General features: G+C 39.6%; 1 protein-coding gene and 1 long non-coding RNA gene across 5 annotated transcripts in view; one reads left to right on the top strand and one right to left on the bottom strand.

Annotated features, from left to right (window-relative positions):
* LOC106054114 (uncharacterized) overlaps positions 1-20,697 on the bottom strand; it is a 46,444-nt gene extending 25,747 nt beyond the window's left edge. The window contains exon 1 of one of the 4 annotated variants that reach the window (XM_056026063.1): positions 20,545-20,697. Coding sequence is in view for 2 of the 4 variants with exons in the window: in XM_056026061.1 (XP_055882036.1) it covers positions 14,046-14,083 (38 nt within the window). In the remaining 2 variants the exon portion in view is untranslated. Of the gene's footprint in view, positions 1-1,886; positions 1,934-5,542; positions 5,771-14,045; positions 14,206-20,544 lie in introns of those variants that run through there. The other 3 variants (XM_056026061.1, XM_056026064.1, XM_056026062.1) reach the window with 3 other exon arrangements.
* The window catches only part of LOC129925744 (uncharacterized), a 30,784-nt gene continuing 17,392 nt past the window's right edge, over positions 11,549-24,940 (top strand). The window contains exons 1-2 of the long non-coding RNA XR_008777470.1: positions 11,549-11,840; positions 14,201-14,300. This is a non-coding gene — a long non-coding RNA (uncharacterized LOC129925744). The remainder of the gene's footprint in view (positions 11,841-14,200; positions 14,301-24,940) is intronic.

The raw sequence follows: 24,940 nt of genomic DNA, 5'->3' as shown, positions 1-24,940 counted from the left end.
GATTAGAGTAACTTGTAAAAACATTAATTTCGGAAGCCTTTAGTATAGAAGACTCAAAAGTAAACTAGCAATTATACATAAAACACTGAACCATAATCTTCAGATACAAAAACAAAACCTAATAAAATACTCAGAAAGACACAAAGATAAAGGCACATTTCTTGTCCCATATGCTAGGACAATTTATAAAAATGCTCCTTCTCCCTATAAGAGCATGGAATGGGTTGCCTGAGTTGGATTGCCTGAGTCAATCAGGAAAACCAATGACTTGGCAGAATGAAGACTCATCCTATCCTTGCTATGTATTTATGTAGCTGGCTTTTTTTTAGCGAGGATTAGACCCCATAGCCATCTTAGAGTTTATAGGAAATGTGAACAGTGCTCGTCTTCGACTACCAGCTATATAAAAGAAAAAAATGTGTTTCTTGTCTGCACCCGCCAAAGACGCAAGTAGTCTAATGACATGAGAACCACTTCAGTCAAATTCGTTCCAGGTGTCTGAAGTGCAATTAGAAATAATGAGTTCATAATGAGCTGGTTGATAATCGTGGATTATAGAAAGAGTTTAAACATGAAATACGTGAACGAAACAATTTTAAAATATCAACATTCGACACAAACAGTTGCAGTTTGTGTATAAAACTTGTGGAAGACATGCGCAGCAGCTAGAGATCATGAAGTAGGTAAAAGTAGAGCCCTCACCTCCCCCCCAGACCCCACTCCTTCCTTTATGTTCTAAATGTAGAACCAAAAGCATTGATGACAGCGGTGTTCGCGGTGCTCATAGCGCGTAACATATACAGGACATTGTAAGGAATGATATAAACATCAAGGCGAGGACAGGAAAAAGTAATCTATAGGCGATTTTGTTTTTGCTTCCATTGCAACGATGGAATCTTAACGCTATAATGCACCTCTAGACATAATTGAGAATAAGCGATAACTTATATAGTTATAATATAAGATATATATCTTAAATAGAGGAAATGAGAAACTTGCTCATCTTCGACTTCAAATATATATATATTTGAAAACTACTTCTAAGAACCACAAAAAAGGCCACTTTAAAATGACAAGAAAATGTTCTCTATGCAGACTACATGTACAAAGTTATAATTGTTCATTGGTATAACCGCCTATGAGCTAAGGTTGGAGAACACTATGGCGCACCCACACCCTTCTCAACTCACATTGACTACCGGGAAAAAAAGAAATGGCTGAGTGGCAGAAACCGTGTGACTGCCAACGAAAGGGACTCGAATTCGAAACCTGCCTCGAGTGTAACTTTTGTTTGCTGAGGCAGCCATTAGGGGCAAGTTAAGATCATAAAGGAATTTTAAATTATATTTCATTTCCAGGTTTGCAGATTATCATAATCCAAAAATACCGCGGTTTAAATAATTTTTTATAGGGGGGGGGAAGCGTGATTTAACACTTTTTTTAAAGAGGGTGTTTAAGCTGTTGTGTGTAGCAGAAAGTTTAGGCTGTTGTGTCTAGCAGAAAGTATAAGATGTTGTTTCTAGCAGAAAGTTTAAGCTGTTGTGTCTAGCAGAAATTTCCCACTTTTCAAAGAAACACCTCAATGTAAGAGGGCATTTTGATAGAGAAAATAAAATGACGGACACTTGTGTTTCATCATGCTTCCCAGCATGCTCGGTCTCCGATTGACTAGCATTTTACAACTAAAACAATGAAACGGTGCAGATGAGATCCCCACATTGATAGCATCAAATTCTAAAGCCGAGTGTCAGCACCTGGATGTGGACACCTAGACATAGGAGCTCATCACGACATGACAGCACCACTCATGTTCCAAAGGAAAAAAAAAACTTAAGGAGACAAGTCAAAAAAGAACCAGACTGTTAATTTATCATAATGTTTCTTACATCATAATCACGTGATCCAAACAGGAGAGATTTTTTTATGATGAAAACTGAAATAGATTATTCCACAAAGAAATACAAAGCAATTAATATATATATATATATATATATATATATATATATATATATATATATATATATATATATATATATGAAAAGCAGAGAATATACGAAGGACATTTGAAACATTATAGTTGTGTTTTTAAATGCATTGAATATGAGAAAGAAAATAAAAACTATTTGATAATACAGTGGAACCCGCTTAGCTGCAAACTTCTTAATTGCATGCATCGATGTACTGTAGACATTGGGGATAAAAACTATTTCTATATTGATGAAACACGTGTCCCTTATTTGCATGATCATTTTTATGTTAATTTCAAATGGCAGAGCAGATTCGCAATGTTCACAAGTGTGATCCTCTGCAGTTATTGCAGTATTTTTTGTAATAATTACTTTTAAATATATTTTTTAAAAAATCATTAGTATTATTTGGTAGCTTTGCATGTGAGAAAGCGAAATAAAAAGTAGCTCTATGACTAGACAATATAGTAGATTCATTTTAAATAACAATAAGAGAACCATTTTTCTTCCTTAATGAGGACTAGTTACAAGGCTTATATCAACTCGCTATGTCTGTCTGTCTGTCCGTCCGTCTGGTAAAATGTTTGTACATGTTGTTTCTCCCACACCAATTTTCAGATCAAGTTTGAAACGTGGCACATTGGCTAAAACAATAAAACAAAAATTAACCAATTAGTAATTATTTAGTGGTAATTTATAAATTTGTTTGATACCGAACAGGAAAATCAATCATTCAGTAGTAAGACTGAATATGTATGGTTTGATTCCCTTAGAAAAGTGTACACGTTATTCCTCACACACCTATTCTCGAATCAAATGGAAACTTCAAACACTTATTTATTGCACCTAACCAAACATGAATCTATCAGGAAATTAGCAAATTAGTCAATTAATTATTGGTAAATAATTATTTTGTTTGATATCGAATAAGGGAAATAACATCTAAATTATTGAGAGATATAGTTGTAAGTGCGGAGTTCTTCCCTCTAGATAAGTTATTGTTTGTTATTGTTTTTTTTAAAGATTTTTATATTTTGCTTGTTTTTATATTTGGCTACAATATGCTAACGAGTTTTCTTCTCTCTATGTGCGGACTACTATCGTCAGAAATCTCAGCTATGCATGGCGTTGCCTGACATCCTGGCTGCTTAACACCTATAATTCCAAGTCTAGTAGATCAAATTTCTTATGAAGACATCTCGGCAGCTCCACCCTTTTTGTATGGTAAATTAGCCAAGGGTGGTGAGGGGGAGATAGTGGTGGGTGCAATCGAATTATTTAAAGAAATGTATTACAATATAAAATGGGGAAAATAAACATAGAAAGAAAACTAGATTTTGTTTCAAGTTGGAAGAAACAATCCTCCAAGTCCCCATCGAAGCGCCGCCACTTCTCTAACTATTAAGAAACATCTAGTTTCTACTTTGTAACCATATACAAAATGTGGTTCGTTTAAACTGTACGGCCTCCACTAAGAGATAACCCAAGGGGGCCATCATCAAGTCGACACTTCACTTTCCGCTCACATCTTGATCTCGTCAGCGGTGAGTGTCATACAAACTTGGTTCTTAATGCATGGGTCAAGCACTCTCGTCAGTTTTCGGAATACGATTTGGCAGCGTGCCAGCGAAATATTCGCGTCAGAGTGAGCACCTGGGAGAGCTCACCTTTAGTGAGAGGTGAGTTATTTCATAAAGTTATGATAGGTGCGATAAAGCAGAAACCGACTTCCGCTACCCCGATGCGAGATTATGGTAAGTAGTTAAACAGAGGGCCACAAAACGTCCTCAGCTATCAAGTGGATCAAAAGTTTGTATTTATGAGTTTACTGACAGGAAAGAGAGTTGATCTCCTAACGTGTTTTAAGATAATTAAAAGTGTCTTCGATATTATCCCAGGGCTCTTCTCGCCACTCTCTGTACACTAACCACATTTCTTGAGAGATCTATATAATATAAGGAAAACAATTAAAGCTCCTTGAATACTTTGACCAAAAGTGTCTGTGGACTAGCATGGTATGGTAAACGCGTAACAAAGATGCCTCCCCCCTCTCTCCCGAAAAAGCTTCAAAAGACCAGTTAAGGCGCCAGTTTGCTTTAACTGGCATGGAGGAGAGCACCTGACAGCAGGCGGCTTCCGAAATGTACAGCTGGTGATCTCTTACAATAACCACGGGAAATACAAGACATGCTTAAAAGAGAACTTAAATAGCTTCCAGTAGACAACGGTTATGTCTGCATAAGAAGTGGCGGAATATAGACTAAGACTAAGACTAAGACTGCTTTATTGATCCTTACGGAAATTTGTTGTGATTACAAGGACTCGTTTCTCATATAAAGACAACACAACAGAAACATACACATAAATACAACAGACAACATGAAGAGTTCATTCAGCGACTACACACAGGTATCTTGGTGCATTTCATGTTCCCTGATGAATGAGTGGCGGTGATAGAGTCTGACCGAGTGAGGTACGAACGAGTTTTTGTACCGCTCCGTTCTTGTTTTGATTGACAGCAGTCGCCCACTTCGCGACGACCTGGCGTAGTTCTGATGGAGCGGGTGGCCGTTGTCTTCCAAGATTTTTTCGATTTTTCTTAGGCACGTTTGTTCAAAAAGTTCCTTTAAATGTGGTAATGTTGTGAGTGTAATTTTTGATGCTTTTTTAATGATGTTTTCTAGGCGTTGCAACAGTTTAGATGAGGCGTTGCCTTGCCAACAACTTATTCCGTATGTTAGCAGATTTTGTACAGTTGCGCCGTAAAATGTCTCAAGGATCTTCTTGTTTAATTTAAAACTGTTGAGTTTGTATAGAAAAAAGAGTCACTGGGCTGTTTTGTTTGTCAGAGTTCCAAGGTGGTCTTCCCATGAAAGCTTGTTGTTGATGATAACGCCTAGATATTTATATGCCTTTACTTGTTCTATAGATGTAGTGTTTATTTGCAGTTCACGTATAGTTTGTTTTTTCTTTCTAAAATCTATTATAAGTTCTTTAGTTTTTGTTACATTCAGTTCTAGAAAGTTGTCGGTGCACCAGTTTGTAAACTCTTCTATCGAGCTTCGATACTGAGTTTCGTCTCCTGAAATAAGACCGACTATGGCAGTATCATCAGCGAATTTAATGAGTTTAACTGAGTCATATGTTGATAACATCTAAGACTGTGCAGTCATATAAAATACTAGACTGATTCTGAACCACACGGATTGAAGACAATCCTTATTAATTTTTTTTAGAGATTTCCATCAGCTGATTTTTTCCCTTAAAAGCCCATTACATTCCTCAAAGTGAAAAATTAAATCAAATTTAGAACAAAATTACTAGAAATTACATCCACAAATTAAGAATATAGATGAAGAAATATTTCAACACAGATTTGTGACGAAGGCAAAGCTATATATTTTTTAAAAATCATCTTCAGATTAACAAGTCGTTGGGTTTTTTTGTTTTTTTCATAGAAGTTTACATTTTAAAAAGTAAGATTACAAATTAGTTATCTGTAAAAGTAAACAACTTAAACGATACTTCCGTAATGTTAGTATAAACAATACCTAAGAATAAAGTAATCAACCTACCTACATCGTAGTTAATAACTCGTTAACGGGCTACTAACAGTTCACGTTCTAGAATAAAAGTCTATAACATATTCAATTCAGTATAAACAATGAAATCAATGAATATTTGTAAAGAAAGCAAATAGCGAATCAATTTGAACATCAGGAAAAACACGCAACTTTTAGAACCAACACAAAATTTTAGTATCGCATCAGTGGTACCCACTCGACTCACCGCCCCCTTCATCCACACCACAGCCACGCCGCGCCATCGATCAGACATACAAATATTTATTGCCTGTGTCGGAGAAGGTGGCGCTCGGGGGTGCTGGACGTTGGTTCCTCTCCCCTCACCACATCGGAAGGAAAGTCGCGACGTCAGTGGCGAGAAGATTTTGGTTTTTACCTACGGACCAGCGAGCGCTGAGAGACGTTAAAGTTGTGTACAGGGGGAGAGGGGGAAGCAGTGTGCCAGACGATTAGTAATTTCCCGCCAAGATCAAATCTTACAGAATATAAAACTTAAAGACATTAAATACATTTCAAAGCGACTCCTCTTCATTCAGTAATGGAGGATTCTAGTTAGTTCATAAAGATCATAGCCCCCTTTTACTTTAAGCAAGCAACTTTCTAGTAACTTCATTCACGTGTGATATTTCATTTCACGTCTACTGTGATAAAATTTTATAAGAGTTTATTATAGATGCGCCTAGCCCATGTCCGAAACAAAAATGTCTCGTATGTTCCAAGAAACTAAGTTTATAAACATTTATGGAAAGAAAGTTGAACAAGTGAATATAGAAATATATTTTGTTTTCATGTAAGTTAAATTAAAGAAAGGAAGTAAGATCAAAAGTATTAGGTGGCGCAATTTCAGATAGTTTAAATGAAATGTTGCCACGTTGTATATTTCTGACGGTTACACAATTTAAAAGTTGGAAGCTAGCCTTGACAGCAACATAATTTTCAAAACCAAAATATAAAACATTTATTTTTAAAAGCTTACATGAAGTGTGATTCTATCATTAAGTTTGGATCAGTCATGTCATTAAATTTGTAACAGATCTAGACCATACAAAATATATGTACCAATTGTTTTTGTTTTCATCTTTTAGCGTTCTCGGTGCGTTATGAGAAAAGGGGGGAGGAAGAGAAGAAAAACAAAAGTAGTACCTGTGTAAATGTTACCATGATTGCTTTTACAATTGAACTCGAGGACCGACACACTAACCACTGTGCCAGCGAAATACATATAAAAATAGCTTTCATAGCTATTGGTAGTTTCTATAGGTCATACATTTATTAAAACTTTGAGCTGTAGGGTAATATTAATGTTTTCAGTTCCTAGTGGCACCTTATTGTTCTTAACTTAACATTTCATGACAATGCAACTGAAATAGAAAGGTTGAATCTATGCACCGGTGAATGCTTCATAACACAAGTACGTGCCAATGATGGAAATATTCAACCAACTCGGCATGTTTCAGAGCGTGACTTATCTTTACTCAGAATGCCTAATGCATTGGCCAGGTAAACACAGGGCTAGACATGTGAAACAAAACGCCCGTGAAGCTGGAAGAGGCAACGGCTTAATCTGACATGAAAAGAGCCAACTTGCATGGAATGTTACAAGCATTGACAGACACTGTGATACTACAGATCTTGTAGGAGCAGAAATACATTTACAGTAACTTCTGTAGGCACACACAATACAGTAATGTGGTTCTGACATGTGACGGAATGACTAGATCTTGTTACTTGAGTGCCACACCTTTTTTGTCTGCGATCTCTCCAGAAAGAAAGGCAGCGCCGAAAAATAGCATGTGTTGTATGTATACACAAAATAATTCCAGAGGAATATATTGATAGAGGGCCGGCCTTACGAATTGAGGGACCTAATTTAATGGATGCTTGCGAGGCCCCTTTACTATTTATTTTACAATAACAACTATTATTATTTCAGGGGCGTAGATATGAATTTTCCGTCGTTTAAGGTGGCTCGACCTCTTTGGGGGCCCCTGCATTTTGCGTAAAATTATTTAATTTTTAATGTAAAAAAACACTCATTTTTTGGTCCCCTCAAGTGGGGTCCGGGGGGATTTTCAAATTCTCCCCCCTCATCTTCTACCCTAGCTACGCCACTGTATTACAACTTAAATCATTATATTAACATTTCTTATACAACAAGCAAAGGAAGCAACTGAAACGCAATAGGCGCCAGTGCCTAAGGCAGGTCCTGTATAGATACGGATACGTGAAGCTTTCCATGCCATTTAAGTTTAAAGAAAAAGTAAAGCGCCCCTTTCACACCTTTGCAGTGGATAGGTGCAGATGATGTAAAGCCCATCTATTTATATAGCTAACGATTAACGAGGGTGGCATGTGGTCAACACAACGATCAAACGCCTTTTACTATCTCAACTAATGAGGGAAGTCCATTAGGTTTGGTTGGACTCAGGGTCGATCTGAAAATCCAAAAGTTAATCATTAAAAGTCTTGACCTGGGTTCAAATGAATGACCCCTCGATCTGGAAACCCTGTCAATTAAGCATATTGTAACCAAAATATCAAAAATTGTTATATATCATAGTGAAAATAAAATCGAAATCATAGAATTTCAGAGCTTTGTTTCTGAACACATTTCAAATCCGCCTAAAACTTTAAAAAAAAAAAAAAACAGAGAGCTGCCTTAATGACTTAAGCTCTTGGACTCTCTCTCTTTCACGCTTCTACTCTTGTTGACTCTTCTACTGTCTGAGTCTTCTCTTATACTTTTAGACTCTATTTAGCTTTGACCCTTTTACTATTTGACCATTCTACTTTTAACCCTTCTACTCTTTGACCCTTCTACTATTTGGATCTCAACTGAGAAGATTGGATTACACTTCCTAGATAGCTAACGACAACACCGCGCCCCTGATAAATACACAAATTGAACATGTGAAGTAGCCAACTAACAGTGTATAGTTCTCAACATCAACAGATTTCACTGTCTTTTCAAAAATCCGAACACCTTTCTCTCGCCTGGAATAAAAACTACTGAAGAAAGTATAGTTTTAACTAGTCAGAGCGTAGCTTCTTATTTGTGAGGAATGTATAAAACCAAGTGTGCAGTTAATTTGAAGTGCTTGCATCCAGCCTGCCACCCAGGGCCACTCTCTCAACGTGTTATTCATTTTGCAGACGTCTCTACAAATTTGAAATATTCACTATTATAATGGGCTTGCGTTGCGTCTGGAATACATCTTCTCTGACCTGACATGGTGAAAGCCTTCGTGTATGCAAACATGTCAAGTGCCAGAAGGCTTCATTCAAAGTCTAGCCGTCGAGATTCACATTGTCTGTCCAGCCACGGCACGTATTGATAAGACAACCTGATTATTGGAGAGACCGGATATAACACTCGTGTTATGCTTATAATAGACTTAATTGTGTAATATCAGACGTTTTTTTTTAGAAATATGTGTATGTAATTTCTTTTGCATTCAAGTCCATATATTTCTGTTAAAGAAATACATTTCATAAAATATAGCACAACCATTTTACTATTTAAAACTAAACGACATTTACTTTTCTCTATAAAGCGGGGGTCACTTATACTACGGAAGTGAGTTGCTGATGAAAGAAGGAGATCATTTTTTTTATTTGAGAACACACAACTAGATAAAAACATTTTCTACGAATAATCTTTTTGTTTTGGAAAAGTGTGTTAATAGTCCGTGTTTGTTGCTTTAATGAAGTGCTTTAATATTTATTTATCAATCTCTTTTTGAAAACGAGGCAAAGGTTAAGCAGATTGCTCGTTTCAGCCAATGTTTAATAATAGATAATTTTAGGTATCGTATGATCCATCATACGATATATATAAATATCGTTCTTACCAGTGTAGTAGCCTACAGCTTATAAAGGCGTTAGTAGAAAAAAAATAAGACAGACTATTATATTATTTTTTTATAGCCGAGTATATTTTATTGGTGCCCCCCCCCCCCCCGCTACTCTAGAATTACGCTTTTGACCAGCTACCCCTTTTTTTTTAAACTGTTGTGTCTAGCAGAAATAGATTATTTTCTAAAGAAACATCTCAGTGTAAGAGAAAATTCTTGCAGAGCAAATGACGGACACTTGTGTTTCATTATGCTTCCCAATTCCCAATATTAGTTAGGCTATAGAGCCATATATGAAGATGCAGAATAGATCTAGTTAAACATCTTGTCCTCGATCTTCAAAAATTTCTTGACTATTTCGTCGCGACATTCTTGTATCAATCGAAACATGACCATTAATACTTCAGATGGTTACGTCGTAGCCCACACCTCTGCAGGAATGGGGTCAGGTAGGGTTCTAACAGGAGACGTTTAAGAGAACAGCCCAGAGCGCATATCACACAACCAGACAGTCATCATTCAGAAATATTCTTTTGTTCTAAGCTAGATCTCTAAAGTAGAAACAAAAAAAATTAGATCCAAAACAAAAGAAGCTCTGTGTCAAGTCTTGGTGTTATTACAATAAAAGGAAGACTCAGTATTAATATGCTTTAAAACGAGTCTGTCTGCTAAACGCGGATCCAAGGGCGGACATTGAGTTCCGCCTTTGAATTTGTGTGAAACACAAACTCCTTTTGTCATATTGTTTTTTAATAAGGTTAGGATTTATGTTTGAATTAAATCAACACCATACATTTATGTTTGAATTAATCAACCATACAGCAAGAACAAGAAGAAACGTCTGATATGTTTATCAAACTTCTTGAATGATGCAACCAAAATTTCTGGACCACCCACAACGAGGCTGTGCAAACAGTAGGATGAGGAGAGACATGCCCCCCCCCCCACCTCCTTTGCATGCCCACCTTTTAATATTGTATTACGAATATTCTATTGTTGATAGTGCACCCACCTCTCTTCCCTTGTAAACCTAGCGTGCTCAGGAGATTAAATGATCCCTTTTTTTCTAAGCGGCCACCGAAAAGGGAAAAAGCCACTATTAGTTTCGTGTAATCAGTCCATTTTATACATCAAAACTTGTCTGAAGGTAGATAGGATTGTTGTTATTGATAGTTTATAGTTCCATCACATAAAGAGATCCAGAGATAAGATTGTGGTTATTGATAGTTCGTAGTTCCATCACCTTCTCCAGAGATAGGATTGTGATTATTGATAGTTCGTAGTTCCATCACATTCTCCAGAGATAGGATTGTGATTATTGATAGTTTGTAGTTCCATCACATTCTCCAGAGATAGGATTGTGGTTATTGATAGTTCGTAGTTCCATCACATTCTCCAGAGATAGGATTGTGATTATTGATAGTTTGTAGTTCCATCACATTCTCCAGAGATAGGATTGTGGTTATTGATAGTTCGTAGTTCCATCACATTCTCCAGAGATAGGATTGTGGTTATTGATAGTTCGTAGTTCCATCACATTCTCCAGAGATAGGATTGTGATTATTGATAGTTTGTAGTTCCATCACATTCTCCAGAGATAAGATTGTGGTTATTGAGAGTTCGTAGTTCCATCACATTCTCCAGAGATAGGATTGTGATTATTGATAGTTCGTAGTTCCATCACATTCTCCAGAGATAGGATTGTGGTTATTGAGAGTTCGTAGTTCCATCACATTCTCCAGAGATAGGATTGTGGTTATTGAGAGTTTGTAGTTCCATCACATTCAGAGATCCAGAGATAGGATTGTGGTTATTGATAGTTCGTAGTTCCATCACATTCTCCAGAGATAGGATTGTGGTTATTGATAGTTTGTAGTTCCATCACATTCTCCAGAGATAGGATTGTGGTTATTGATAGTTTGTAGTTCCATCACATTCTCCAGAGATAGGATTGTGGTTATTGATAGTTTGTAGTTCCATCACATTCTCCAGAGATAGGATTGTGGTTATTGATAGTTCGTAGTTCCATCACATTCTCCAGAGATAGGATTGTGGTTATTGATAGTTCGTAGTTCCATCACATTCTCCAGAGATAGGATTGTGGTTATTGATAGTTCGTAGTTCCATCACATTCTCCAGAGATAGGATTGTGGTTATTGATAGTTCGTAGTTCCATCACATTCTCCAGAGATAGGATTGTGGTTATTGATAGTTCGTAGTTCCATCACATTCTCAAGAGATAGGATTGTGGTTATTGATAGTTCGTAGTTCCATCACATTCTCCAGAGATAGGATTGTGGTTATTGACAGTTCATAGTTCCATCACATTCTCCAGAGATAGGATTGTGGTTATTGATAGTTCGTAGTTCCATCACATTCTCCAGAGATAGGATTGTGGTTATTGACAGTTCATAGTTCCATCACATTCTCCAGAGGTATGACTGTGGTTATTGATAGTTAATAGTTCCATCACATTCTCCAGAGATAAGACTGTCGTTATTGATAGTTCGTAGTTCCATCACATTCTAAGCTCCAGAGATAGGTTTAGTTTTATATTAATAATGAAAACTGTAATCGGTCGCTTTTGACAACTCTCAAAAAAAAAAAATCTAAAACAAATGTAACTGCAATATAAATAAGTCATCATGTTTTCCGAATTAAAAAAAAAACAGACTCAAGGGGGCCGCTTAGTAGTTTGCATGAAAACTAAAACTTCCTTTGTTACCTCGTTTTAGAAATGCTGGCTATATTAAAACCTTATACCTATATGTAACTTCGTTCTTTTGTGTTCATATACTCACAACCTCTCTCTCTCTCTCTCCCTCTCTCTCTCTCCTGTTTTAATTATAGAATGCTAAGATCGAGTCCTCCCACCTCAACAAACATTCTCCCATAGATGACTCCCGACTTAACGAATCTTCACCTTCTTTCTATTGACTCGTTAGTGCAAAACACTGCACAAGTGAAGAGACGCCAAGTGTCGCTTAGTCAACTAACGGCTCCAGTTTCATAGGGCCGGTTCAACAGCATTGCAGGTGGGCAGTGGGGGTTTACCACCCATTAGGCATTGGTATCATGGCCCGGATTAACGGTAGTATAGATTGTGCGACCACATGGAGCCTCACTCTTAAATTAGGGGAGTGGGCGTTCGACAAACTCACTTCCACTATATATTATATATATATATACAAACTCACTTCCACTATATACATACATATATATATATATATATATATATATATATATATATATATATATATATATATTGAGACTTAAGCATTATTCACGGGACTGCAAAAGAAACAAACTCTGCACAGCTAGTTGAACAGCTCTGAAATACTAGCAGCTAATTATGTCAAAGTAGCATTGCTATCCTTCTGCTATTAATTAGGGTGTTTATGTGTTGAAAACCTATAAAAATGACAGGATTGAGTTCGATTCTTGGCTAAATAGCATTTTTAAAAACATGCATAGAGCTGACATTTTCACATTTTAGTCCGATGCCCGATGGATGAAGGACGCGATCCCAAAAAAAGGGAGGACATACCCTCCTTTTGCCGGACGTCTGGTAAACCTCAGATCTACTCAGATCTAAATATCTAGTAGAGATCTTTACAGGTGGAGGCCAATGGATAAAAAGCAAGATGTTTAGTATATCCGGTGTTCAGAAGTGATAAGGATTTGAATCAACTATACACTAATGTCTGTGCACTTTATAACAATGTAAAATCAAATCTCTAAGAAAGTGTTTCTCTAGTGTTCCGCGAATTACTGGAATAATTAACAAGTAGGTCCCACGTGAACTAATCAAAGTGTCCCGCTAAATACTCTAAATGGGCGAAGTGTTCCCTTAAGGAAAAAGTTTGGGAACCACTGCTCTAAGTTCTTCACAAAAGTAATTGTTAATGTTAACTTGACGAACCAGTAATCTTACACTATGGCCTTCTTTACATGTTTTATTTCGACTCTCTATTTCAAAGTCAATCCTAATATTACTCCTTTCTTTTTTACGTGTTTCTATAGATTCCATTACAACGCCCCCATATTTCTTCACTTCTCTTCCTTTTCTGATTGTAATAGAGCCCTTTCCTAGGCTGACATAGAATAGAGCACCTGGCTGCATGCGGCGTCGGAACGAGACAGCTGGAGGTCACTCACGAAGGCCGCGGGATACACATTTCAGACCAAAAAGGAAATCTGCTGCCGAGGACAAACGCAGACGACGAAAAGAAAATCTAAATCGACCACCTGCGGACAATGGTTATGCTTGCCCTGGATGTGGCAAAATATGTAGGTCACAGCTGGGGCTGCACAGCCACGGGAAATACTGTATTCTCACTAATCTTCGGGCTCGAAAACAAGCCTTATATATAGCCCTTTAAAAAATGAAAACTGGATCTATAAAATCATAGTCTAAATAAAATTTAAATTATCGAATAAAACTATCAAGTGTACAAATCACCAGTATATCTAAAGTATTGATATACTATGATATAGATATTTAGATCTATCATCTAGTCTAGATCTAGACCTAGGATTATAGATCTAGACTAGCTCCATTCAATAAATTCTAGATATCGACTCTAGTTCTTTATGATTTAGATTTTTAGATTTAGATTTTTGTGTTTACATGAACCTACCTTGTAAATAAGACCCAAAGATAATTTATAATATCCATTATGAGGGCACAGGCCAACTACCAAGTCGTATCGGGTGAGTTACGGTATCTTACTTAATGTTGTTCTCTATTGTTTGCTGGGCATAGTTGTATTTTGTTTTGTTTTGTTTTTAATAGGAAAAAAAGACTTTGACTCTGTTCAAGCACCGTGCGCTACAGTGCACCAGAGAGCCGCACAAAAATGAAATCGCTGGCAATTTTTTCGCTGGATAAAAAGGTAATAAATGCCATAAAGACAAGGGAGATTATTGTGAATCTGCGGTGCTTCTAAATCGTCTCTCTCCCCTTTATTATAAAGGCATACACCTAGACATGTAAAAAGATGATAGTATAAGATGATATATAGGGTATCCTTCATGCTTATAGCATGCTCAGTGCGCTATGGTTCTATCTCTTTTGTGGACCAGTGGGGGTAGGGGGTAGGGGGCTATCTGGGAGAAGGCTTCCATGCTGCCTTTAGGCTCTCAGCAAACGCAACTCTTGCTTGAGTCGGGATTCGAGCTCGAGTCTCATTCTTTAGTGACCAAACCGTAACCAAGTGGTTTTGGTGGCCTATCAACCACACATCACAACTGTGTGAGATCCATTGGAAACAAGAGAAATTTAAACAAGAAAAATATTTTAAAATACAATACCTCAATTATAGCCTACAACCTGAAGTAACGTCTGTAATATATAAGATAAGATAATGATTTTACTAATTAGGCCACGGGCATTGTATAAGAAATTAGTTATTGGTACCTTTATTAGCCTACACGTAGAACCCTTTAAGATCTAGTTGTGATCTAGATCTAGAATCTAAACGTAAACGCAAAGGTTATAACCATAAGCGCAATACCCGAAAGATACCATCAAGGTTTATACAGAGGGATCAACGAGAGAAGTCCAATGCAGAACGAATTCTGGCTAACTCTCTTTACAGACTCAATTGCTGTCGAGAGTTCAAAGACGTGGCCTACCAAATAGCAAAAACAATGGCGTGCGTAGAGAGCCTCGTAAGGAAATATCAGGTACGTATGGTGATGCAATGTGGAATCAGAGGAAACGAGAGGGCCGACAGTTTGGCGAAGCTAGGAATGCTTTTAGACCCACCAGAGAAGCCTCAAACATACGAGAGTGCAAAAGCGAGGATTGGAAAGTTCTCAAACGCCCAAACAGAAAAAACGAATGGAGGCAGCTAGACAGAAAGGATTCCGCACTGGACACTGTCCGATAGGAGCCTACTTCACTAGGATCCGAGAGAATCAAGATCCCAGATGTCGACACTGTCCAATAGGAGCCTACTTCACTAGGATCCGAGAGAATCACGATCCCAGATGTCGACACTGTCCAATAGGAGCCTACTTCACTAGGATCCGAGAGAATCACGATCCCAGATGTCGACACTGTCCAATAGGAGCCTACTTCACTAGGATCCGAGAGAATCACAATCCCTGATGTCGACACTGTCCAATAGGAGCCTACTTCACTAGGATCCGAGAGAATCACGATCCCAGATGTCGACACTGTCCAATAGGAGCCTACTTCGCTAGGATCCGAGAGAATCACGATCCCAGATGTCGACACTGTCCAATAGGAGCCTACTTCGCTAGGATCCGAGAGAATCACGATCCCAGATGTCGACACTGTCCAATAGGAGCCTACTTCACTAGGATCCGAGAGAATCACGATCCCAGATGTCGACACTGTCCAATAGGAGCCTACTTCGCTAGGATCCGAGAGAATCAAGATCCCAGATGTCGACACTGTCACACAAAAGACGAGACAGTAGAACACATCCTCAAAGACTGCACGCTGCTCAGAAACACATTCGAAGGTACGACTAGTCTTTGAACAGATAGAACTGATGCATGCGGGGTCTCGCTTTTTACGGAGACAAGCAGACCTTACAAAACACTGCCAGATACCTGGACCATGCTGTAAGGGATTAATCCCAGTATGGAGCCTTAGTGCATGGAAGATTAGAAATGTTGGCAAGGCTGCACTATAAAATAGCGATGTTCTTGCGAGTTCCGGTATGGACAGTAGGCAGGGCACGTATCCCGTATGAAGTACGTGAACCAAAGACAGTCTTTTGTGACCTGAAAAATGCTTGGCATAACAGCGTTGCCAAGAAACGCTTTAGAGATCAGCCTAGGCACCAAATTGTTTTAACTGACCTAGAGGAGAGCTCCTGGTTGCAGGCGGCTTCGGAACGAGACAGTTGGAGATCACTTACATAAGCCGCAGAATACATATTTGAGGCCCAAAAAAAAAATCCAGTGCCGAGGACAGTCGTAGACGGCGGAAGAGGGTATATATCGGACAACGGTTATGTCTGCACTGGATGTGGCAGACTGCACAACCACGTGACCACGTCAAACACTCCACTCTTCATTAATCTTTAGACTCAAAGAGAAGCTTTATCATTATGTAGAGAATATGGGTGTATTTACACATTATTTAGTGATGAAACTTTCAATACAAGAGTTGGATTAGTTAAAGAGATTGATTAAGTAAACTTTTATATTGACAATGTGTTACAATAAAACATTGTGATTGGTGATTGAGCCTCGCCTCACTTTTTATAAACTTTGTTTTTCCTAAAGAGTTTACACCGTAACACATTTCTGATATAATGTAAAAGTGTTCTACCAGTAACTATAATAGGTTATACTTTCGGCGAGATTTGTTCCCTTATAGACAGTGAGCGACTATCTAACTACACAAAGAATGGAGAGCCTATTTGTTATTTCTTCTAGTTACAATTGTGAACAGAACCTAATGAGCCTTTAACAGGACATTGTTGTTAAAAATCCGTAGCGAATTTCGCGATGTTAGAAACATCGACCGATTTAGATTAGTAGAGGCCCTGTGTAGGATTTTGTTGGAGGCCCCTACACACTTTGAAAAATACAGAAATCCAATTGCGTAATATAACTGTGCATATATTCAATATACATATATTGAAGAGAAAAACTACATTTTTTAATTATAAGTAGGTCCTATATCTATTATTTTACATTTGAAAAGTGCTGTTTTTTTATGTATTGGCTATAAATATATATATATATATATATATATATATATATATATATATATATATATATATATATATATATATATATATATATATATATATATATATATATATATAGTCTGTATGGATAATTGGAAGATAAACCTGCACCTAAATCGTGATAAACTAGGTTCTGTGCACATAAGAAGAGGTATATACCAGGGTGACTCACTATCTCCACTCTGGTTCTGCCTAGCGATTAATCCTCTATCTACATTACTCCAAGACTCTACAAACGGTTTTAGGGTTGACACTAAATGTACAAAATGTGTGTCCCACTTATTATACATGGATGATCTAAAGCTATATGCAGAAACCGAGCAAAAATTACACACCTTAATCAAAACGGTAAAATGCTTTAGTGACGATATCTGTATGTCTTTTGGCCTGGATAAGTGTGGCATCATAAGCATTAAAAAGGGCAAGGCAACGAACACCAACATTGAATTTGAAGGCATCGAGGAATTGAACTCCGCCTCTATTTATAAATATCTTGGAATAAACCAGAATGCCAAGATAAACCATAAGAAATTAAAAGAGGACTTTCTTGGCAAATATAGGCAAAGAGTTAATAAAATCCTCAACACCAAACTGTCTGGCAGTAATCTCATCACTGCAATTAACAGCTGGGCCGTCCCTGTGCTGCTTTACACGTTCGATGTGATCAAATGGACTGACACCGACCTACATGACATTGACAGACTCACTAGAAAATTACTAACCAAGTTTCGATGTCTACACCCCAAGTCCTCCACCATAAGGTTATACCTGCCCAGGAAGGATGGGGGTCGTGGATTGCAGAACATCTTCAAATTGTGTAAGATGCAAGTTTTAAAAATACGATCAAAACTGCTCGCCTCCAGCAATAAATTAGTTTCCTTCCTACGGAAATACGACTCCGATGCAACCCCTCTGAACCTACACAATGCTGATGTCAATATCGGTTTGGACGACGTAGGGCATGAGATTCGCCAATGGGAAGAAAAAACACTCCACGGAAAATTTCCGGCTTCATTACATGGGGACAACATCGACAAGGCTGCTTCCTTAACATGGCTCAAAGCAGGTCATCTCTACCCTGAAACAGAAGGCTTTGTTACAGCAATACAGGACAGAGTAATCAGGACAAAAAATTACGAGAAGCATATCCTGAAACTCAATGTTGTCGACAAATGCCGAAAATGTGGAAATGTGGGCGAGTCGATTGAACACATTATGGCAGGATGTCCAGCCCTATCAGAATCAGCCTACCTAGGTCGCCATAACCAAGTTGCAAAGTTAATACACCAACACCTGGCTTTGACGTACAAATTGATCGGTAAGGACACTCCCCCTTATTATAAATACTCTCCGCAAGAGGTTCTCGAGTCTACTGAACATCTGCTGTACTGGGATAGGCCTATTCTGACCGACAAAACGGTAGATTTCAATCGCCCGGATCTGCTGTTCATCGATAAAAAAGAAAAAACCGCTACCATTATCGATATCGCCGTACCACTGTCTCATAATTTAAGAAAAACTGAGATAGAAAAACAAAGAAAATATGGGAACCTAGGCTTGGAGATTAAGCGTCTATGGAAATTGTCCAAAATAACAATATACCCCATTGTTATATCAACCGAGGGGATAATAACAACTGACCTCACAGACACCTTCAAGGCCCTTAACATTCCTAGGAACATCTTCGTTGCCTGTCAGAAGGCGGTACTGCTGCAGACCTGCCACATCACCAGAAAATTCCTCAGTGGAAACTGTTAAAGGGACTACGATGAATTTTGTTTCTCTTTAGCGAAACTCGACCCTGGCAGCGCCAGAGAATGACTACTCGTTCATTTCTAACATAATAATAATAATAATAATCTTTATTATCCGTAAGGAAATTTGTCTTACAATTTGTGCATTACACCAAACAAAAAACATTATAACTATAAGAAACCAAAGTGTACATTCACACCAGACGCACTCATAATTTACATGTGACAAAGTTTATACCAGATTGTTCTTATTTAATGATTTGATTGCCAGGGGAACAAAAGAGTGTTTGTGTCTGTTTGTCTTTGCTATCGGTGTCTTGTATCTCTTTTGTGATGGTAAAATCACAAAATCCTGACACAAAGGGTGATTCTTTATTTCGAGGACCTTGTTAGCTTTTTTATAGATGTTTGTCTCAAACAACTGCCCAAATTGGGTTTGTTTTTTGCCAATGATTTTGCCAGCAGCATTTAGGATTCTATTAAGTTTATTTTTATTTTTAATGCTCAGATTGCCATACCAGGCAGTGATATTGAAACTTAAAATATTGCAGATGTGAGCGTAATAAAACATAGCCAAGGCCTTTTCGCTAACATTAAACGAGGACAGTTTTCTTAGTAGTCGTAATCTTTGCTGCCCTTTTTTGCTGATATAATCAGTATTTGCAGTAAAATTTAGTTTATTGTCTAGGATAGTACCAAGGTATTTAAAGGTTTGCACAATTTCAATAGTCTCTCCAGCTACAGAAACAATATCATTTTCCTTCTTTTCCCTACGAAAATCGATTATCATTTCTTTGGTTTTTTTTACATTTAATAATAAAAAATTATCTTTACAGTATTCCTCAATGTGTTCTAGTTCTTTGAAATACTCATTTACGTCTGAGCTCTCTGAGAGCAGGGCAAGAAGAGCCGCATCATCAGCGAATTTTGTGAAGGAGCAACAAGAACTATCGGATTGAAAATCATTGGTGTACAAAATGAACCACAATGGCGATGTTACAGCCCCCTGGGGCGCCCCTGTGTTAACTATGCGTTCATTAGATATAACATTGTTTACCCTAACCCTCTGAGCTCTCTGGGTCAAAAATTCATTAGCCCATAGTATTATGTATGGACTAATCTGCAACGCTTTCATCTTTTCAATGAGTAAATGAAGTTGTATAGTGTTAAATACATAGATCGTCATGCAGAGTCTAGAAGGTAGATAATAGATCTAGGAATATATCTGATCTAGATCAAGTCTACAATTTACCTACATGTTTAGATATCTAAATCTAGAACTATCAGTGAATAATCAGTGTATGTTAGAAATGTAAATCTTTATTATTTACAGCAGTCAAGACACTTCTTAGACTATCTAGAGGTTATGTATTTTATTGTAGATTCTAGATTACAATGGATTCTACATAGATCTAGATCTATATTCCTAGAATCTAGATAAGATCTAAATCTAGAATCAATCTCATATCTATATTGTTTGTTTATAATTAAACCCAAAGCACTCTTACATCTACTAGTTTACTAGAATCTAGATCAGATTTGATATAGAATAAATCTTAAGTTTATTAATAGAGAGCCAGAGCGAGACTGTCAGTGTTTGTAAATAGCATGGCTAGATGTCTAGGTCTACATAGATCTACATAGCTTACCGTCTACTAGGTTGTATCCAAAGTAGGTCTACGGTTTAACAGAGGCATTTTAGGCCTCCAGTGAGTCCCAATTTGAATGCCCTTTTCCATTTCTTCTGATCACAGCAGACGTGTGTCACGCACTGTCACTGTGTTAAGCCACCGAGTTCTCCCCCCACATTGACAAAGGCCCACTGTGCACCCGCCGTGCTATCAGTCATTCATGTTCATCCTTACCGCCCCCTTTTTTCCCCCATGGCTTTGGTGACATAAGGTGCGTAACTGTGTTTATTTTATTTGCTAACAAAATACCCTGGTGAAATCCCTTTACAACTCTAAAAAAAAAAAACAAATTATTTCTAGAATTCTTACATCTTGTGATAAAACGTCAGTTCTATTGTCGTAGCCATGATTTTTTTTTTCTGGCGGGAGGGTGGAGTTATTTAATTTTCTTTATTTTTTTTTCTATGTACATATTTCTAGACAGTCTAAATTTACGCTATGATTGTCCATTACAGCTAGTCAGTACTTCGAAGGTGTTAATGGCTGGTCCTAGAGCAGGGGTTCTCAACCTGTGAATCGCTACCCCCATGGGGGTCGATTGACGATTTGCCAGGGGTCGCCTAAGACCATCAAAAATAAGGATTGTTATTGTCTATTCTTCTATTGCTGTTTGTGTCTATGGGGGGGGGGGGGGTCGCGAAAGAGTGGTATATTTTAAAAAGGGGTCGCCGAGCTTAAAAGGTTGAGAACCGCTGTCCTAGAGTCTAGGTTTAAAGCTCCAAACAGCTAGTAAAACTAGAACGATATAGGGCAATATAGGCGTATTTAATTCTTAATGAAAAAATAATGGAAATAAATTTGAACAGACTTCTTCTATAAACAAAAACTCAATATATATCTTTTTATTAACAATATTCACAGATTGAAATAGATAGGGCTGGCCTTAGGGTGATTTGACAGATTGCTCCTAATGGACCCCGCGACCCCACAATTTACATTATGCATATCAATATCAGTCATCTCATGTCACTGGCTTTTAAAGATGAAAGACTTATAAGGATTAACATATTTAGTGTAAGTCTATCGTACAATTTGACGTAACTTTCTGTAACTCGTAGGCACCTATTGCGTTTGAGATGATTTCTATTTTGTTACTTTTTAAAAATTTATTATTGTTTTGTCGAACTGGGAGTCGAACACTTAGTGAGGTTGTGACAGAGCGTCGCATGAGGTTTGCGGGACATGTTCTGAGACAAAATGAATTACGCATACCAAAAGTTGCGATGACATGGAGGTCAATACGACGCGGCAATTCCAGATCCCACCTCATCGTGGTTGTCGCGTGAACACCCCATGTGGGGGTGGCCAAGTGGAACTGGTTTTTGATTACAGGTTTTAAAGGCCAGGTGATCAATGTAAAATAAAACAGCCACACGTCTCCGCCTCCCACCGAGTGGAGGAGCATGGCTAACTTAGTAACCACTGTATTCGGCTCACAAGGCTGAGTACGGGGGTGAAAAGATCGGAGCCCAGCGTGCTACGATACGGCGCGCCATAAACGTTGGGGGACCTCGGGGCCAGTGTTTCCGGAGACACCGGCATCGCACTAAGCCGCCACGCCGACGGCATTGGTAACGAACGTTGAAAGAGACGGTCTCCAAAATTTCCCCTCTCTCGAGGGCAAGCTCGCAGTGCCGACAATGGGTTCAGCGGTCTTGGACACCAGTCCAAGACATTCAGCTACTGTCTCAACGATTGGGACAGCCTATGTGTCTTACATGCAACCAGTCCGCCCCCCCGGGGCAAAATTTCTCTCTATCTATGCAAAAGTCAAGTGTCGAAAACGCGGGTATGAGCATTACCGGTCTAACAGGCTCCGACCACACAACGGCAACGATAGGTTTGTGGTCGAAAAATGTGCTACTATCGGACAAGAAAACGCGGGAGGAAACGGTTTCCTCTGGATGTGAGACAGGTGGCCAGCATCCCTCGGGTACGACGCCCGGGCCCAGCCCACTAACACAGAGCGCCACGATGGCCTCAAGCACATACGGTGGAGTCGTGCCCCACCAAAAGACCGGCAATACCATAGGATGTGAGACAGGTGGCCAGCATCCCTCGGGTACGACGCCCGAGCCCAGCCCACTAGCCCAGAGCGCCACGATGGCCTCACGCACAAACGGGGGAGTTGTGCCCCCCACGAAAACCCGAAAGGTGACCGTACTAGGAGGCAAGGCTAGAGGACGTGGTACACCCTCATTCACCAGAACCCGAAAGGTGAACGCACCAGGAGGCAAGGCAGGGGGGAGTGGTGCCCCCCCACCCGGTTACGACCGAAGCAAACAGCTACGGATTATCCACCTCAATCTGAATCGGCAGTTCTCGCTGAAACGGATCGAGGTCTATACGATAGCAGAGCAATACGAGACAGATGTCCTATTGTGCCAAGAGACTTTACGCTCAGACGAGGGGCCACCTCTTCTTTACGGCTTCACAGCCTACCGGTGTTCCTGCTCGAGGTGCCAGGTACTTGTAACGTTCGTACGTAATACGCTTACAGCCCGAGTAGTGGAATCCAGCGCCCCTGCGGGACCCGGTGGGACTGACACATTAACAGTGGAGGTGTACAAACATGGTCAGCGATTCACATGCGTAAACCTATACAATCCACCTAAGTCTGAGTTGCAATTCAAACTGCAAGAGCCTTTTGGTACAAGGATGATCGTTGCGGGTGATTTTAACGTTAAGTCCCCAGTGTGGGGATGCGCGGACTCTGATATCCGAGGGCGCCGACTACTTGAGATATGTGACGAAACAAATCTGGTTGTTTTGCAGGGCAAAGACAGCCCCCCGACCTTTCTGCACACCGGGCATGGGGGTATGTCGCGGCCAGACTTGTCCCTGGTGTCAACTGACTTAAGGTCACAGTCAAGAGTGGACGTGCTCAACGACGTCGGGAGTGATCATCTGCCGGTCTTGGTCACAATCGAACTCGGAAAGCTCAGCGTGAGTACCCCATATACAGAACCAAAATGGGTGTATAAACGTGCTAACTGGGATCTGTTTAGGAGTGCATCGGATGTAGCTCTGGACGGATTGGATATCCAAGCAGATTGCATTAACCGGACTTACGGACTCTTTGTCGAAGCCATCTTAGGTGCTGCTCGAAAAGCTATCCCGAGGTCCTACGGGGGGCGCAAGTTTAGTCACTTTTGGTCTCCCGCACTGGCACGCCTAATCCGACTAAGGCGGGCTGCACGCAGGCAGCATAGTCGTCGAAAAACCGATGAAACCAGAAGAGCTTACAACAAGCTAACGGCGGAGGTAAAGGAAGCCATTGCGGAGGGTACGAGACAGAAGTGGGCGAAGACATGTGCTAACCTGGATCTTGCGGACGGACGACAGGCATGGAAACTTCTCAATAACCTAACCAGGGCGAAAGAACCAAAAGCAGCTGCGCCCCTGCAAACGGCTCAAGGCTTGGTGGTCACTGACTCTAAACGGTCGGACGCTCTAAACCATGCCTTTGCGGCCATCTCTAGGACGGGTGAGAGGAGCGAAGTGTCGAAAGCTCTAGACAGCATCAGGAAGGCGAAAGCGAAACGCAGATATGTCTATGGTGAGGATGAGACGAGCACATTCATCAACTCTTTTACCTACGGAGAGCTAGACATTGCACTTCGGAAGTGCAAGTTGCGCAAGGCACCGGGGCCAGATGGGATCAGCAACGAAATGCTGAAACATCTCGGTCCCATAGGCAGAAGGAAACTGTTGGATTTGATCAATCGTACTTGGACTAAGGGGGATTTCCCCAAGGCTTGGCGAGTGGCAACGATTGTTCCCCTGCTCAAAAAGGGGAAAATCCCAGATCGTGCAGAAAGCTACCGACCCGTCTCGTTGACGTCCAACGTCGGGAAGGCGGCCGAACGCATGGTCAACAGAAGGCTCACATGGTTTCTAGAAACGAAGGGTCTCATTGCTCCTGAACAGGGCGGGTTCAGGAGGCAACGAAATGCGATCGATCAAGTGACGTTATTCATGCAGAAAGTGGCGGATGGCTTCCAGTGGGGCAACACAAATCGACCTGGTCAGTCGACGCTAGCGGTATTTATCGATCTCAAGCAGGCCTACGACAGAGTATGGAGGCCCGGCTTGTTGTTGAAACTGATGAACTTAGGTGCCGGTTCATATATGCTTAGGTGGATCCAAAATTTCCTCACGGAAAGAACGGTACAGACTCGTGTTGGTAAGCACTTGTCGAGGAAACTTCTACTTGAGCAGGGGGTGCCGCAGGGATCGGCACTCAGCTGTACGCTGTTTTTGGTCTTTATCAACGACTTGCCGGCTCTTTTGAAATGTCAGAAGCTGTTGTTTGCAGATGATATCGTGTTGTGGGAGTCAGGGAGAGACCGTC

Source organism: Biomphalaria glabrata, chromosome 4 (genome assembly GCF_947242115.1).
Source record: "Biomphalaria glabrata chromosome 4, xgBioGlab47.1, whole genome shotgun sequence".
NCBI lineage: Eukaryota > Metazoa > Mollusca > Gastropoda > Planorbidae > Biomphalaria > Biomphalaria glabrata.
Note: the sequence above shows the minus strand (reverse complement) of the source record. Positions and strands in the feature narration are given on the sequence as shown.